The sequence below is a fragment of the Capra hircus genome, chromosome 3, assembly GCF_001704415.2.
Source record: "Capra hircus breed San Clemente chromosome 3, ASM170441v1, whole genome shotgun sequence".
Classification (NCBI taxonomy): domain Eukaryota; kingdom Metazoa; phylum Chordata; class Mammalia; order Artiodactyla; family Bovidae; genus Capra; species Capra hircus.
In genome coordinates, this window is record NC_030810.1 from 58,756,257 (window position 1) to 58,772,911 (window position 16,655).

The window sequence follows — 16,655 nt, forward strand, 5'->3', positions numbered from 1 at the left end:
AATGGTTTCATCAGGACCTTCAAAAAGAAGGGTCAAAACGTTTAAATGATTTTAACTTTGAAGCTGTTAAGGCAGCCATTCTTACCTCGGAGTTGTAATCTGTTGATGTTTCTTAAATGGGTTTTGGTTTGTTTGTTTTTAGGATATGTAGAGTACTTGTTTTCTATCATTCCTAAATTGTCCTGGTTAAAGCTTACTGTTACATAAAATAAAAAATAAAAACATTGCTGATTTTGCCTTTACAAAAATTATAGAGGTAAATTGTACCATGATTCTTTAAAAACCAAATTAAATATTTATTGTACTATCAGAATGATCTCCCTAATTTCTCAAAGGCAAAAAATTGTGTCTTACCCACAGTACAATAAGCACATTCTTGTGTAGAGCAGTAAGGTCAATAAATATTAGTTTAATGAAATGCATGATACTGTAATATCCCTGAAAATGTAAGCTTTTATTTATATATGACTAACTGGACTTTATAACCTCCAGAATACAAAGCTGGAAATTTTTTTTTACCAAATTATTTACTTTTTCTCTAGACCAATATTTTAAGAAATTAATTTTTAAGTGCTTTTTTAAGCAAAGAGCTTCTTTTGTCCTCAAGTAATTAGCATCAAACAATGGAATGCAATCTGCCAGCACTTGCAAATTATTCCCATTAACCTGATTTTAGTCCTTAAGAGGAAATTCTACATCTAAGAGAAATAACAAGGCACAGTAGACAAAATGACTGATATGCAGCTTAGATTAAAGCTTTTGCTCTGTTCCTAAATTTATTAGGAAGGACTTGGAAATTTTCTTTATTGCCTTACATAATTTTTCCTAATTATAAAATCGGAAGTAGTGATGTGTGAGTAAAACAGTCTTATCATTTTATCAGATGGTTTTGTGACTCAGTAAAAATTGTTACTGTAACAAAGTTATGTGGATTATTTACCACTAAGGAATTGCTTTTGTCTTTACATATTTCTAAATATACCATTTGTGCTTGCACTTAGTCACAGTGCTCACAAAATAACTTCATTTTGTCTTTTTTAAAGTAGTATTCTGAAGTAAATAAAAGGTCAAAAAAAATCCAATAGCAATTTAACATAGTTTTATTTTTGGAGCATAAAAATGGAACTGCCTTCACTCCATGTAGATTCTGCCAGGCTTCCATAGAAGCAAATGCAAATTATATATCCCTAACTCTTCTCAGTCAAAACACACCCCTTTTTCTTCCAAAGTTCATTCAAGTTGATTCCCCAGACTGTTCTTCCATGTCAGGTTCCATCTTCCCTAGTTAGTATTTGTTGCAGAACTGAGTGTTTAGAAGGACTCGAAACAGCCTTTCTTTAGAATTTACCTACTTCCATTCAGTGTAGAGACATCAAGAAAAAAGAAATGATGTCCTTTAACACTAAAATAGCAAATACATTTATATTTTTTAAAAGTCTATCTTAGTTTATATAACCAGGGACCATATTCCATATGTTATCTCATTTGATCCTTAACCGTTACCTTACAAAAGGATTGTTCAAATGTTATTTTCCTCATTTAATCAGTCAAAATCAAGAACTAGACTCTCAACTAAGATTTAGGATCCCAAATTCAGAGATATTTCCATTATAAACTGCATAATATAAATGTGCCTTCTAAAGAACTCACTTCATATTTTCATTAGATGGTTTGTAGGCCCTGGCATACCTCTAGCTAAAGACACTAGGCTTTCTAATTTATTTACTCATCACCACATGATACTTATTTAATGAGGCTGCAATTTCATGTCAAATGATCTATTAAAAAATCAGTCATACATGGCCAGAAAATTTTTCATGTAGACTCAACTTGATCATTGCATAAGTAATGATAAGTAAACTAAAATTGAGTCAGTTTCTACCATGTACTCATGTTACTGATATTTAACTGCATTAACCCATTAAGTATATTGTAATGATGTATTTAACTTTTTCTCATAGTTATCTAATTCTTTCTTTCCTTGTTGTAACAGCTAAATATTATTTTTCTGGTGATCACATTATGCAAAATGGTGAAGCACTCGAACACATTAAAACCAGATTCTAGCAGGTTGGAAAACATTAAGTAAGTATTTTGTATTTTAATTTTAGTGCTTGACAAACTGAGTGAAAGATATTCCCCACAGCAAATTCATGAATACCATCTTTCAACTGTAGAAATTATTCAGAATGAAATTTTACTGATCAAGGTTGAACCTCACTGTAACCATGTCACAGACATTGGTCAGAAATTAGATAATAATTTCTGTCATCATCTAGAGCCAAAAAACTGTTTTAGTACCTTAATGGAAATTCCATAAACTAGCAATCCCATTTAAATTTAAAATGCAGTTCAAAACGATGTTCCTGTTTGCATGACTGATATGATTATATTAAGTTTGTTTTGTTAAATGACTTTTTGATTTAAGGATTCTGAGCAGTTTCTACTTCTAATCCTGTTTTCCTAAGAGAATTTTCTCCATTACTATTGTTAACTTGGAGATTATCTGTTGCTTTCATGATAATTAAATAAATGTTTACTTTAATTCAGGGTTGAAAAAACGGAAATATCAATGGGAAAAGTGCTATCTAATGAGAAAAAATCAATAGCTGTTGAAAAAAGTTGATAGCATTTTCAGTTATATTTTAAAATATGAGTTAATTTAAAATCTGAGGCGATATTGTTCAAGTTGGTTACAAGGGGGTGTAGAAAATATTTTAAATGTTAAAAATGGCAGATCTTATAGTAAAGGTAATTTTTTTTATTAGATGTTTTAGATAGGTTAGTGTCAGCTTCATTGCATGTTGCATGGTCAGAGAGAGAGCTAATCTTTAGCATCTCTCTCTTTTCTTCCTTTTCCTCTTTCTGTCTTCTCATCTACACCAGTAATTACCGTGTTTGTGATGGCTACTATAATACGGACTTACCTGGGTAAGGTAGAATCCTACATTAACAAATTTATGGCATGACTTATATTTTTACAAATCCGTCAATATCATGAATTGCCCTTAATTTTTATAATTATTTTGGAATATCTTATTTGCTAGAGTATTTTAAACTATAATATGCCTTTATTTTTTAATTGCTTGCCTCTGCATTTTGACTTTCTTAATTTTGACTAATTTTATAAAATATATAAATGCTTTCTTATTACTTTCTATTTTAATTCTGTCTAATAATTTTGTTTCTCTTTTCTGCTTATAATGCTTTCTAGCTATGAAGATAATAAGCCATTTATCAAGTAAGATCATTAGTTAGACATGGAATGCACTGACTTTAAATCCTCTCATTCCGTCCTAGTTTTCTACAGTTCTTTTCTCCTTAAGCTATTCATGATGAAATCTCTCCAAAATTATTTTATTTTGAAGTTGTTCTCATGTTTTTGTCCCATTTCAGCTAGGCTTCTTCATGCTTTAGTTATAAAACCTTAGGTTCACTTAAGATTAGTTTCCTAGAATCTGAAGTTCAGGTGTTAAGTGATTATCTGCCATTTAACCTTTCTGTGTGTATCACATTATTCAGTGTCATGAGTGCACCACAGGAATAAAAATACAGGAGTAAACTAATTAAGGACTCCTTAATTTCTTTTATCACAATGCACATAAAAGACAATAAAGTCATGGGGGTTAATTTATACCTTGTATTTTAATATAGTTTTCATACTTACTTATTCTGAATAAGAAAAGGTCATACCTGCTGTTGCTGTTTTCACTGGAGACTGCAGTACTAAATGCTATTGTTCTTTCTTTAATCAATGAAAGGTTAAAGCCAAAATGCTGTTGAATTTGAATATGAACATAGAGAAAGTCAACTGCTACTAATGATATGCTAATATTTAAGTGTGATATGTGTTGTTCACTCATTGAATCTGTTAATAAAATTCACTTTATTTTTTTCAGGTCTTGGGTGCTTGGCGCATTTGCTCTTCTATGTCTTCTTGGCCTAACCTGGTCATTTGGGTTGCTTTTTATTAATGAGGAGACTATTGTGATGGCATATCTCTTCACCATCTTTAATGCTTTCCAGGGAGTGTTCATTTTCATCTTTCACTGTGCTCTCCAAAAGAAAGTAAGTGAAAACACTTGGAGGCTCTGCTTACTTGTTCTTTGATTTGAAAATAATACATTTAATAGAGATTTTAAGTTACCACTGGCATATTATTAATAGCATTATATTTTACTCATAAATTAATTGTAATGCAAGTCAGGAGGTTCAGGCTTCACATATAAAATATGTCAACACCAGTCATCTCTTGAATCTCAATTGGGCAATATTATAAACTAGATACTTGTAAGATTTTTTCTTTGACGGATACAAAAATGCTTTGTGCAGAGAGTATACAAGATAAAGAAAAATTAAAATAATCTTGTTCTTTCTCAATATAAGGAATGCAGTAGTTCAAAATAAAAATTGAGTATAAGGTTAAATAGTGTAAATTTTAAAAGCATAAGATATATAAATATGAATATTAGTGTTGCCTTTTGAGTAATTTTAAAAGAATTTAAAACCCAATAATTTCATATTTCACATCTTACTATTTTGTCCTGATTCAATTTTAAGTGGAATCCTCAAAAGTGATTCAGAAATTAAAGTTGCAGGTGAAAAATTTTAATCTATTGTAAGATGTAAACCTAATAGAATAAACTAGCTACCATTTAAGTTTAAAATTTCCATGGCTTTCACTAGGTATCATCCTTTCCCCATCTGCATATCTAATGTAGTCTTTTTATTCTGTTATTATTAGTTGGTCACTAAATTGAACAGAGAAATAGAATTGTGAAAGTGAAAACTATTAAGTTTTCAGTCCTGACAAGATGATAGTGTTGTTACTTCCATCAGTTCTGAATAAGCTATAATTTTGAGATAATGACAGTGGAATGTGCAATACTGACAGATAATATACATTCATAGCAATATAGGCATTAGGCAAAACCAGCACCAGAGGGTATTATTTGGATAAAATACCATTGTGATTGCCATTGTCTCGGTTATATAGCATTTCAGAGCAGTTGATAGCTATTAAAAGTGCAAAAATTTTTGATGTATCATGTCTTATTTAATAACACTGAACTTTAACTTGCTAAACATTATACAGGTATGACCTTGTAATTACTTTGGCTTTTATATATTTTCTACATACATGAGCAGGTTATATACATGCAGATGATCACATATTCATAACTTCTGTCAGATGTTTTTGATAAAGTGTAAACTTAGAAAAAGAATGATATTGTCATTATTTCCTCATAGGGTTTATGTATTAATTTTGCAGAAATTTTGCTGTGCTTGTTAATTAATAATTATCTCTTTAAGTTATTGTGTTACACTTCATTTGAACAAGTTCTACTTAGTCTTGGATACGTTGTATTGGATATTGCCATGATGAGTTGTTAGAACATAATATAAGATGATTTAGTTAAAATCATGGTTCTAACTGCTTGAGTGTATATTTAGACAAAGGAAATACTTTGAAAGTTCAACCACATTGTTATTTGTTCTAATAGCTATAATTAAATAAAGCTAAGATAATGAAAATGCAAGTGCACTTAGATTTAAAAGGTCATTAGTGACTTTAATTCTCTAATTTCCCAAGTAATAAGTGTCAAGAGTTTTTGTCTTTGCAGTGATAGTGTTCATGGAACTATGATCTGCAGGGAAGGGGTGTGGAAAGTTGTCAGGGGAGTGTTTTTTGAAACCTACTAGAAAAAAATAATTTCATGTGCAGCCTTTCATCCTTCCTTCTTATAATTTCAAAGTCTGGCTCTCAGCTACATGAAGCATATTTGTATGCCAAAATACAGCTGCATAGAATCCAGAAATATCCCCCACTCCTCCCAATTCTTGATGACCTAATTGGGGCCCTATTATTTACCATTGCTTGGACTCCACTTTTTAAAGTGTAATCTTTCATTTAGGCCTAAGAACTTTTGTATCTATTCATATATCCAAGCTTCAAGGGGAAAGGGAAATTACGTGGGTAACTCATTAATGTGAATGGAAATTGCATAAGTAGTTCCCTTATGTGCTAATGAAGTGAATGAGCATCTTAGACTCTCTACACTAAGTGTTAGAGCTAGACACATCAGAAAATGAAGAAAACATTCCATCCTAATTAATGGCATATGTATCAAAGGACATTATTTCCTCTTTATTCTTGTGCCAATGTAGCCTTTCATTATAAAGAAGTTACCCACAACACTGTGCAATCCAGTTAAAGAAGTTTGTGTATTGACCTACCTAAGAGGACATAAAGCATATGAAACTTAAATGACTGAATTACAAGTGGTTAAATGTAATTAAGCAAGGAAAATACTAAATTTTTATCCTATTTTCTTGGCATGAGATAGAAAATTGGGTTGACTAAGGCTATTGCTAGAATAAGGCTTTTAAAATATTACCATTGTATTAATTAATAACATTTGCACTATAATAACAAGGTAGAAAGCATATTTCTACATATTATATCACACTTTAAAGTCCTACTGGACTGTCTAGTGGACAGAGCTGTTTTTCCGATTACCAATTCAATTGAATTTGATTTTGTAATCTCCACAGAAAAGGGTTAGTGGAACTTTTCATCTCCTCTGCTCATTTAATTAGAGAGCAAGAGGAGCAGGTATGTTTATATTAATCCCTTGGTCTTGCGGTTATTCCATGCAGGTACGAAAAGAATATGGCAAGTGCTTCAGACATTCATATTGCTGCGGCGGCCTCCCGACTGAGAGTCCCCACAGCTCAGTGAAGGCATCCACCACCAGAACCAGTGCTCGCTATTCCTCTGGCACACAGGTAACAAAGACTTTGACAGCATCTTTAATTAACCTTCTTTATAGAATGCCTTCTGAGACATGTTCTGTTCAGATGCACTAATTGTCTTCTCAGTATAATATCTAGGTAGCAGATACTTGCCTTCTTAGTTTTTTGGTTTTAATATCTTCTTAAGTATTTCTGCAAGATGTTTCTTTAGGTATAAACATCCTTTCTCGAGAGGTACACTTCTTTAAGAAGTACGTCACAATAGTTTGATATCCTAAGCTCGCGTAATACAGGACTCAGGGAGCATTCAATAAACATTTGTTAGTCGACCATCATCTCCACTTTAAACAAAGACGATAACTGAAAATTTCTTTAAAATTAAAAGATTAAATATTCCTTAATAAAGAAGAAACACAGCAGTATAGACTTCCTTAGTTTAAGAACAGAATCAATACACTTTTTTTTTTTTTAAGTCAAAAGATAATCCTGCACAGATTGTTTAAGGTAAATCTTTGTGTTTCTTTAATGTAAGGTAAGCTTCGGAAAGCTAACATAACATGTGTCTTGCTATTTTATGTTAATAGAGTCGTATAAGAAGGATGTGGAATGACACTGTGAGAAAACAATCTGAATCTTCTTTTATCTCAGGTGACATCAATAGCACTTCAACACTTAATCAAGGTCAGTTACTAGGAAAATTTGAGTTTACTATATAAATTTTGTGCCTTTTGCCAATTTACAATAATTCTAGAGGAAACACTGACTTTTTCTCTCAAATGAGTTTATATCATAAGCTCTTTCTTAAACCTGTTGAGTCATCTTTTATCCTTTATTAAAGTACATATAAATTCTTTCTATTCAATAATGTAATGCAAAAAGTAGAATTTCAAACTCCACATTAATAGAGTAAGGCTGGAAAACGTAATTTTTGAGAACATACTTTGCCACAGATTAAAATATGTTCCTAGGGATACAAATTATTCCTTTCTAAATGTACATTTATGAAAATTTTCTTCTTAAAAAATAGAATAACTACTGCTCACATTAAACAGTGCCAGTTTTGTAGTAAAAAATCTTATTTGTAAAATTCTTCTGTTTTTATGTTTCTTTCAAAAAGTAAATGTTAAAAACATAGTAACTCTTCATAAGTAATTAAAATATATGAGAACTTATGAAGTAATTTTTGCATTTGAATTGTTATTTTTAATGTGTCTACAATTATACCCTTATCACATTAGTATAATTCTAACTTAAATTAATATGGCAAATAAAATAACTTGGCAAGATAAGGACACAAGTGCATCTACAGACACATATTCCTGAGTACAAGCTTAGTAAATTTCAGTATATTATGAAAAAAATCATATTTTATATTTTCTTAGAGAGGTAATTTATCAAGTAGTTTCAGTTTTGATGTACTGTTATAATGTAATATATTTTTTCACAATGAAATATTAAAGATGTTTTTCATTGTTGGCATTGTTCTGATGAGATTGTTTTAAAATGAAAAAAGCATATGTATGGCATCAAAACCAACTTGAATTTTCAAATATTTTTAGCTAAATTACATTAGCTATGCAAAACATATGTTTGATAAGTATTGAAAGGTTTGTAATTTGTCAATTAGAATGAGTGAAATGTGTGTTTATTCCATTGCTCTGATATTTTACCTAATTCTGTTAAGATGACTATCAAAAAGGAAATGAATTATTCAATGATTCATTTTTGAAACCTGGCAAATAAGATCATAGAAGGAAAAGTCTTGTTACATAGAATCGGTGAATGGTCTAATAATTCATTGTACGCAGTCTCTTTTTTTCCCCTCAGCATGTGTGCTCTTGCCTTTACTAAGAGAAGCTTGGTGCAATGCGTCATACTTTTTACGTGTTTGTGAAAGTTGTTTTTCCTCCTGCTTGTGTCAAAGTTGGTATTAACACAGATGTTTTCATGAGGGATAATCCCACACCTGTAAATCCTGAAAGTCTGAGATTCCCTCTTCTGGGCTTCAGTGGTTAGGTTTTTAATATTAAGCAGTAACATCTCGAAACATAATGTTGATCTCTGTGCATTTAATTGCCATTTTTGTTTAACAGTGATTTTGTATAAATTAGTAAATGTCATCCTCAGCAGGTGTTTACTTGAGGGACTTACAAAGCACCTGTGAATTACTGAAATTTAACTTTCCTCTCCCCTTTCTCCTTCAAATTAGTAGTTCAAATACAGTCAGAGAATTTCAGCAGATTTTCCTTTGCCAACTTATCCACTACCCTTGATGAATACAAAAAGTACTTTACTGCAACTGTAACACTAAAACAAGAGAACTGATGTATTTTTTTCTGTTTCTTTGCTTTAGGAATGACTGGCAATTACCTACTAACAAACCCTCTTCTTCGACCCCACGGCACTAACAACCCCTATAACACATTGCTCGCTGAAACAGTTGTATGTAATGCCCCTTCAGCTCCTGTGTTTAACTCACCAGGTGTGCTTATACTTACGAATACAACTACCTTTCTTTGCTGCTAAACAGAGCTCTGATCTTTACCCTTTTTCTAGAATACTCAAGTTGCCATATATTTATTATTATATCCTTAATTTCTCAGTTAAAAAGAATTATGGTATTGCCCATGCCAGGCTTCTAAAACTGCACTATATTATAGTATAGTAAAAATTCAGTCGTGATAGTATTTACAAATAATTATCCATGTTTTTGACACAGGTGGCATAAATCTTAATATATTATTACAGGACTGACATCACATGGTCCGAGAGCCCATCTTCAAGATTTATATCATTTAGAGGTATCCTATCTATGTAATATATACTATTCAGTTGACTCTAAAGCTTGCTGAGAGAGTTTGTTTCTGGCATGACTTAGCTAATAAAGATAATTTGGATGCCTAGGTATAGAAAACTGCATCCAGCATTATCAATCTAACCAAACTATAGTATAGTGCAGCTTTATGGTAGTTTTTCTTTTTTTCTTAAAAAACTTTGAGAATAAAGTTAATATTAGTTAGTTTCTATCTGTAGTTATTTTGGGGGGAGGAGGAGAGATTGTCACTAACCTATCCTGTATTTTATTATGTTTTCTAATAGCTTATTAATTTTAAAAATATATTTAATATTAACAGAATTTGCAAGATTTTGGTGAAAGTTATTACATAATTACTATTAGCATAAAATCTTTATTTGTAATTGATATTTGTCACTAAATTAAACACAGAACTTCGTTTCCATTTTTTTCTTGAAATTCTTCTTTAACGTAACTGCAGCTTCTCTTTTCATTCTCTTGTTTTTCTTACTTTCCTTATGCTTTCCTCTAGCAACCTACAGAGAGACAAGTATGGGAGTAAAACTTAACTTTGCCTATCAAATGTAAATTTTTTCAGCATGATTTTTAACCGGCACAATTAAAACATAAGTAGCAGTCATGAAGTAGACTCAGCGGGCAAGTGGTTCACAATTTGCAACTCACATGTTTCCAAATTCAAACAGTACATTTACATGTACTGCCTTTTGTCAGTAATAGAGGTCTGTAGCAAATGCTGTTCATACTTAAGTACATGCAATGCTGAAATAATTTGCTTCTTAAAGCCTGAGGTACTGTCAACCCGAATGCTGAATAATTGACTTATCATTTCTGCATTCCCACAGTAATCTTGCTACAGGCTGTGGAAAGTCTTCCAGTGAATTACCTGAACTTGGGCAGAAAAAGTTGCCTCTTCAAAACCAGCCAAAGATGTGCTTAGATCTGCAGTATATCATAGAAAACACTTTTTGGATTATCCAGTATATATTCCTATATTTATTAAACAACAATACAAAGAAAGAAAAATGACAAGATCATACCTCTATGGAGGAAACAAATGCTAGTAACCGATCCCTGTGTCACTGTAATTTAAAACATCAGATGTTTCCTAGTAATAGATCTTCTAAAATTTGTGGCACATATATGAATTTATAAAGCTAGTGAATCATGTCAACCAGGCTGAAGGAAGCCTTGCAAAGAACTGTCATTACTTCATTTTGTTATATGTGCCACGGAGCATAATACAAACCAAATTGTCAATTTTTCAAATGTAGAAGTTGGATCAGAATTTTTAAAATAGCATGAGTCAACCATATGATCCCTCCTATTTTCTTATTTTCTGCTAATGATAATTGAATAATTATGAGTTATTTATTGGTCATGACAATGAGTTTTCTAGGATAATCTGCAGCTTTATATGTGGAGTGAGCACTAAAAAGGGAAATTTCCTATTTTTTCCAAGAATTATTTTTTTTTCCTAAACTCCTCCAAGCCTTGCATACAATGCAGCAGCCTCACAGTGGTCAGTTTCATTTCAATAACATTTCATTCTTTTTTTTTTTTCAGACCTATCTGTAGACAAGTGATTTTTTTCTCTAGGATTTTGAGAATGAATAACCTAACTTTCCATGGTACAGACCATTTAATTTTCTCTTAAACTTTTTTTTTCATCTGCCTGAGAAGCACTGTGATGTCTTAGTTTACATGTTTATGTGTCTAGAAAAATACAAAGAGAGCATGTTATCATATTTTTTTTCCTCCTAAACCTCTTTTCATATCTTCAACAGATGTATCCAATCTTTCATTCCTTTAGAGATAAAAATATATTAGCCAAGGCTGACACCCTTTTCCCATTCCACAGTTAATACTTATTCTTGGTTTAATTTCTGTGACCCATATTTAAGAAATCTCCTAACATTTCTGCGTTTAACCTCCATGCCCATGGTGTCTGTGGGCCAGTCTCGTATAGTAGATTCTGCTGGTTCATTAGAAGCTGTCACTGTGACTGATGCAGACTGCAGGGCTGCAGGCAAACTTTGACCATTAGAAGCCTGGGGCCATTGCTATTAGAGTATTAGTACCAAAACAAAAGTTCAAAATCATAAGAGATATTCAATGAAAAAGCAAAAGGCTGCTATTGCTGGTAATCTAATTTGTTGAACCCTTGCTCTGACTAAGTTGCTGAGAAGCTTAGAAATTCTTCATCATGTTACAATAAATCATTTTACTTTTTTTTGTATATCAGCTACTCTTAGGCCAGATAGCCTGAGCAGACAGACATGATGTGAGTTGTCCAAAGTGAGTCATTCCACCTGCTGTCTATCGTGTTGTTGGATGGTGCTTGTGGGCCCCTGGTCCAGTCAGTGTGAGAGATGGCTATCTTTGTTTAACATGAAATCTTTGTGTCTGTCCATTTTTTCATTATTTTTTTTTTACTTCATCTCCAGAAAAAGGAAATGTTAGAATGTTGTTTAAAGAGTTGCTTGCCAGTTTTGTGGGTTTATGTTGTACATTTGCCTTCAGTTTTTGTATGTGACTTATTCCCTTTTAATTTAGTGTTGTTTAGGACAAATTCTGTTAATTTTATTTTTATAAACCATAGTCTTGTACTTTAAAATGTAAATGTCACTAATGAATTGCTTTGCATTAACTATGCAAGGGCATGGAGTGAAGTCTTCTTTGTAAGAGTGTCAGAGATTTGACCAAAAATCAATTGATAAATACTGTCTCCTCAAAATTGTTAAATCAACATTCTGTATGCCCTCTTCCCTCCCCAGAAAACAGTATTATTTTTTCACACTTGTTCCTGTTATCTAAGGGGTTGCAACTGTTTACAGTTGGGAACGCGGGAAAGCCTGACACTTTCCAAGTGTTAGCTTTCGAATACAACTTTGTCCTGAACGACATTAAAAAGTTTTGTTCTAAAGAAGTAACGATCCTCTCATCAGGAACAGAGACAGTAATGGGACCCCTCCCTTTTCTGTTTCAGGACATTCACTGAACAATGCCAGGGATACAAGTGCCATGGATACTCTACCGCTAAATGGTAATTTTAACAACAGCTACTCACTGCGCAAGGGGGACTATAATGACAGCGTGCAGGTTGTGGACTGTGGACTAAGTCTGAATGATACCGCTTTTGAGAAGATGATCATTTCAGAATTAGTGCACAACAACCTACGGGGCAGCAGCAAGGCTCACAACCTCGAGCTCACACTACCAGTCAAGCCTGTGATTGGAGGGAGCAGCAGCGAAGATGATGCTATTGTGGCAGATGCTTCATCTCTAATGCATGGTGACAATCCTGGACTGGAGCTCCATCACAAAGAACTTGAGGCCCCACTCATCCCTCAGAGGACTCACTCCCTTCTGTACCAACCCCAGAAGAAAGCGAAGCCCGAGGGGACTGACAGCTACGTATCCCAGCTGACAGCCGAGGCCGAGGACCATCTCCAGTCCCCCAACAGAGACTCTCTGTACACAAGCATGCCCAACCTTAGGGACTCTCCCTATCAGGAGAGCAGCCCCGACATGGAAGAAGACCTGTCTCCATCCCGGAGGAGTGAGAACGAGGACATCTACTATAAGAGCATGCCAAACCTTGGAGCTGGCCACCAGCTTCAGATGTGCTACCAGATCAGCAGGGGCAATAGCGATGGTTACATAATCCCCATTAACAAAGAAGGGTGTATTCCAGAAGGAGACGTCAGAGAAGGACAAATGCAGCTGGTGACAAGTCTCTAATAGTGCCACTAAGGAATTCCAGAGGCCACATGCAAGTAGTGAATACAGACAGACTCCATTGGCCCTATGCAGCTCCCTCAAACTCCGCTTGAAGCGATGGCCCTGTTGACCTGTGGTTCTCCAGTGTAAAAAAAAAAAAAAGATGACTGAACCTTGCAGTTCTGTGAATTTTTATAAAACATAAAAAAACTTTGTATATACACAGAGTATACTAAAATGAATTATTTGTTACAGAGAAAAGAGATGCCAACCAGGTATTTTAAGATTCTGCTGCTGTTTAGAGAAATTGTGACACAAGCAAAACAGAACTTCCCAGCCATTTTACTGCAGCAGTTTGTGAACTAAATTTGTAAATATGGCTGCACCATTTTTGTAGGCCTGCATTGTATTATATACAAGGCGTAGGCTTTAAAATCCTGTGGGACAAATTTACTGTACCTTACTGTTCCTGACAAGACTTGGAAAAGCAGGAGAGATATTCTGCAGCAGTTTGCAGTTGACTGCAAACCTTTTACATTAAGGCAAAGATTGAAAACATGTTTAACCACTAGCAATCAAGCCACAGGCCTTATTTCATATGTTTCCTCAACTGTACAATGAACTCTTCAAAAATGGCTAAAGAAATTATATTTTGTTCTATTGCTAGGGTAAAATAAATACATTTGTGTCCAACTGAAATAGAATTGTCATTAAAAATAATTTTAAAGAGTTTGAAGAAAATATTGTGAAAAGCTCTTGGTTGCACATATGTTATGAAATGTTTTTTCTTACACTTTGTCATGGTAAGTTCTACCCATTTTCACTTATTTTCCACTGTATACAGTGTTCTGCTTTGACATGTTAGTCCTTATTCTTACATTTAAATTTCTTATTGCCAAAAGAGCGTGTTTTATGGGGGAAAAACTCTCTGAAGCCAGTTATGCCATGCCTTGCACAAATGTGGGGAAATCTAGAAAAGGTTGTGTGTCACCCCTCTGTTTGTTTTGAACAGGGGTCAGCGAGGGCACTGGGCACTTCTCACAAACTTTCTAGTGAACAAAAGGTGCCTATTCTTTTTTAAAAAATGAAATAAAACATAAATATTACTCTTCCATATTCCTTCTGCCTATATTTAGTAATTAATTTATTTTATGATAAAGTTCTAATGAAATGTAAATTGTTTCAGCAAAATTCTGCCTTTCTTTTCATCCCTTTGTGTAAACCTGTTAATAATGAGCCCATCACTAATATCCAGTGTAAAGTTTAACACGGTTTGACAGTAAATAAATGTGAATTTTTTCAAGTAGCTAATGTGCCCTTTTATGTATGACATATAATTGGCTTTAATATATGAATACTTTGCCACCCAGCTCACCTTGGGTATACTAGGTCCTTTCACAGTATAACCCACGAATATGCAAAAGAATACACTTCAGCTGCCTGATGGCTCTATATGCTGAAAAGAAGATATTTGTATTCTAATTGCCAATTACCAAAGCACAAAATCTGGCAGATAGGTTTCAGTAGGGAAGTACTGAAAGTACTTAGGTTTGTTGCATTGCAACAGAGCCAAAACAAGTAAAAATGAAAAAAGATGCATTGGAAATTCTCCAAATCTTTAAAAAAAAAAAAAACTTTTCAGCAGTATTGAGAAGAAAATTCTAAAACGTACTTTTAAAGTTTGAAGATTATAAGCATTGCTATAGGCAGCTATGGATGATAATGTTTTTTATCATGGAGGGGTTCAAAAATCATATAATTGAATCTCATCAAATAGATTTTTCCTATCTACATCATCAGCATTTATACCAAATTCTTCTAAAGCTTATTGGTTCTCTCAAGTGCTTCCACCAAGTTGGAAATCACTTTATTTCATGTGGACACGCTTAGTCATGCCTATTTAAAAAGAGTAATAAGAAAAACATTTTAAAGTATACTTATTTAAATGTGAATGTAGTAAGGTAGATACTATATAATAAAATATTATCAGTATTTAGTAGGGTCACAGTGGAGCAGTGTATTCACATATGGTTAATTCCTAACATGTTGGAAATTGACCATAAAAATTATATTAATATTTAAACAGATTTAACAGTCCTCTGAGAAGGGTATTCATAGTTCATTGGGTAAAATTCTGCAGGAATTTATAAACCTTATCTGCTAGAAGAGGACATTATATAATCAAGCATTTTAATTTTCTGCTTTGTTATATATTATCCTGTGCAAGCGTGAAATTTTACAGTTAATATGATCTATACTTCCTAGTATATAGGCCAGCTATGGTTAGGTTGGTTCAGTGATGAGTTGCCAAAAAAAGGCAGCACTGATCATTCAATTCATAGTATTTCTCTTGAGGCTGTTCTAAAACTTGTATGACATGAACTAGTGCAGAAGTACTTGGTACCTAAATGGTAATGTTCTCTTCAGCATAGATAATTTACAAGTCTTCATATTAGAGAATACAATTTGGAAGCTATCATTCATCTTTGCTGCTGAAAGAATCTCTTTAAAATGAATTTTCTTTTAAAAATATATAAATGTTGCCTTAGATTCTATCCAGGATTCCCCCTAGTACAGATTAATTTCTTAGGTTTAAAATTATTAATCTATTTACTGATGTATTACCAACCCAGTATTTTCTTGGGGTCTGTCCAGACTTCACCTGGATATACAATTTACACATTCTTAATTGTTTCTCTTTGTGGTAGTAAAAACCGTGAATTTTTATAAAGTCACATTATTATACCTTAATCAGGGACAGTTACTCAACTGGCCTATTAATAATAAGGAATGGTTTTTATTTATTTTAGATTTGGCTTGATAAATGTTAGTCCAGATTGATCACCTATTTTAAACTGTAGGCTTGTGTTTGTTCTCTTCACCAATAGAAAAAAATCATTGCTTATACATCTGTATATATTCATCTTGTAGGCTTTCAAAATTATTTATGTGGAAGACAGTTCCTTAAAGTCCATAAATTAGTTAAATATGTCAGCAGCTCAACTCATCCACATTCATTTGAGCATAATTATATATATTAACCAGAAAAACAACAGTAACAATTATTTGACAGAAAGTCACTGTCACTATGCTTTCCCCTTGGAAGAAGCATCAGACACAAGTTCACTGCCCAATATTAAGAGAAAAATTCGTGTGCACTTGTTATATGGATGTATTCAGGATGCCTGATTAATGTATGTATTTAAATGATAAATGAGAAAATGTAATTTTCCATCAATTCAATTTTGAACCTCACACTTAAGGCTGACCTTTAAGATGTTCTCGTGGGATAGAGTGTTTTGTAAAAAACTTCAACTTAGTAAAATTTTTATTGCAGTTACACCCTTCTAAGTAGAAAAACTTA

The 16,655-nt window shown here is 33.0% G+C and overlaps 1 protein-coding gene across 5 annotated transcripts in view; it reads left to right on the plus strand.

The window, feature by feature from the left end:
* ADGRL2 (adhesion G protein-coupled receptor L2) overlaps nucleotides 1-14,597 on the plus strand; it is a 312,045-nt gene extending 297,448 nt beyond the window's left edge. Inside the window, exons 17-22 of one of the 5 annotated variants that reach the window (XM_013962705.2) lie at nucleotides 1,994-2,085; nucleotides 3,900-4,068; nucleotides 6,661-6,789; nucleotides 7,341-7,437; nucleotides 9,110-9,238; nucleotides 12,558-14,597. In XM_013962705.2, coding sequence (XP_013818159.1) covers nucleotides 1,994-2,085; nucleotides 3,900-4,068; nucleotides 6,661-6,789; nucleotides 7,341-7,437; nucleotides 9,110-9,238; nucleotides 12,558-13,312 — 1,371 coding nt within the window. In that variant the 3' untranslated portion in view covers nucleotides 13,313-14,597. Of the gene's footprint in view, nucleotides 1-1,993; nucleotides 2,086-3,899; nucleotides 4,069-6,660; nucleotides 6,790-7,340; nucleotides 7,438-9,109; nucleotides 9,239-9,475; nucleotides 9,558-12,557 lie in introns of all 5 variants that reach the window. The other 4 variants (XM_005678190.3, XM_018045667.1, XM_005678182.3 and 1 more) reach the window with 4 other exon arrangements.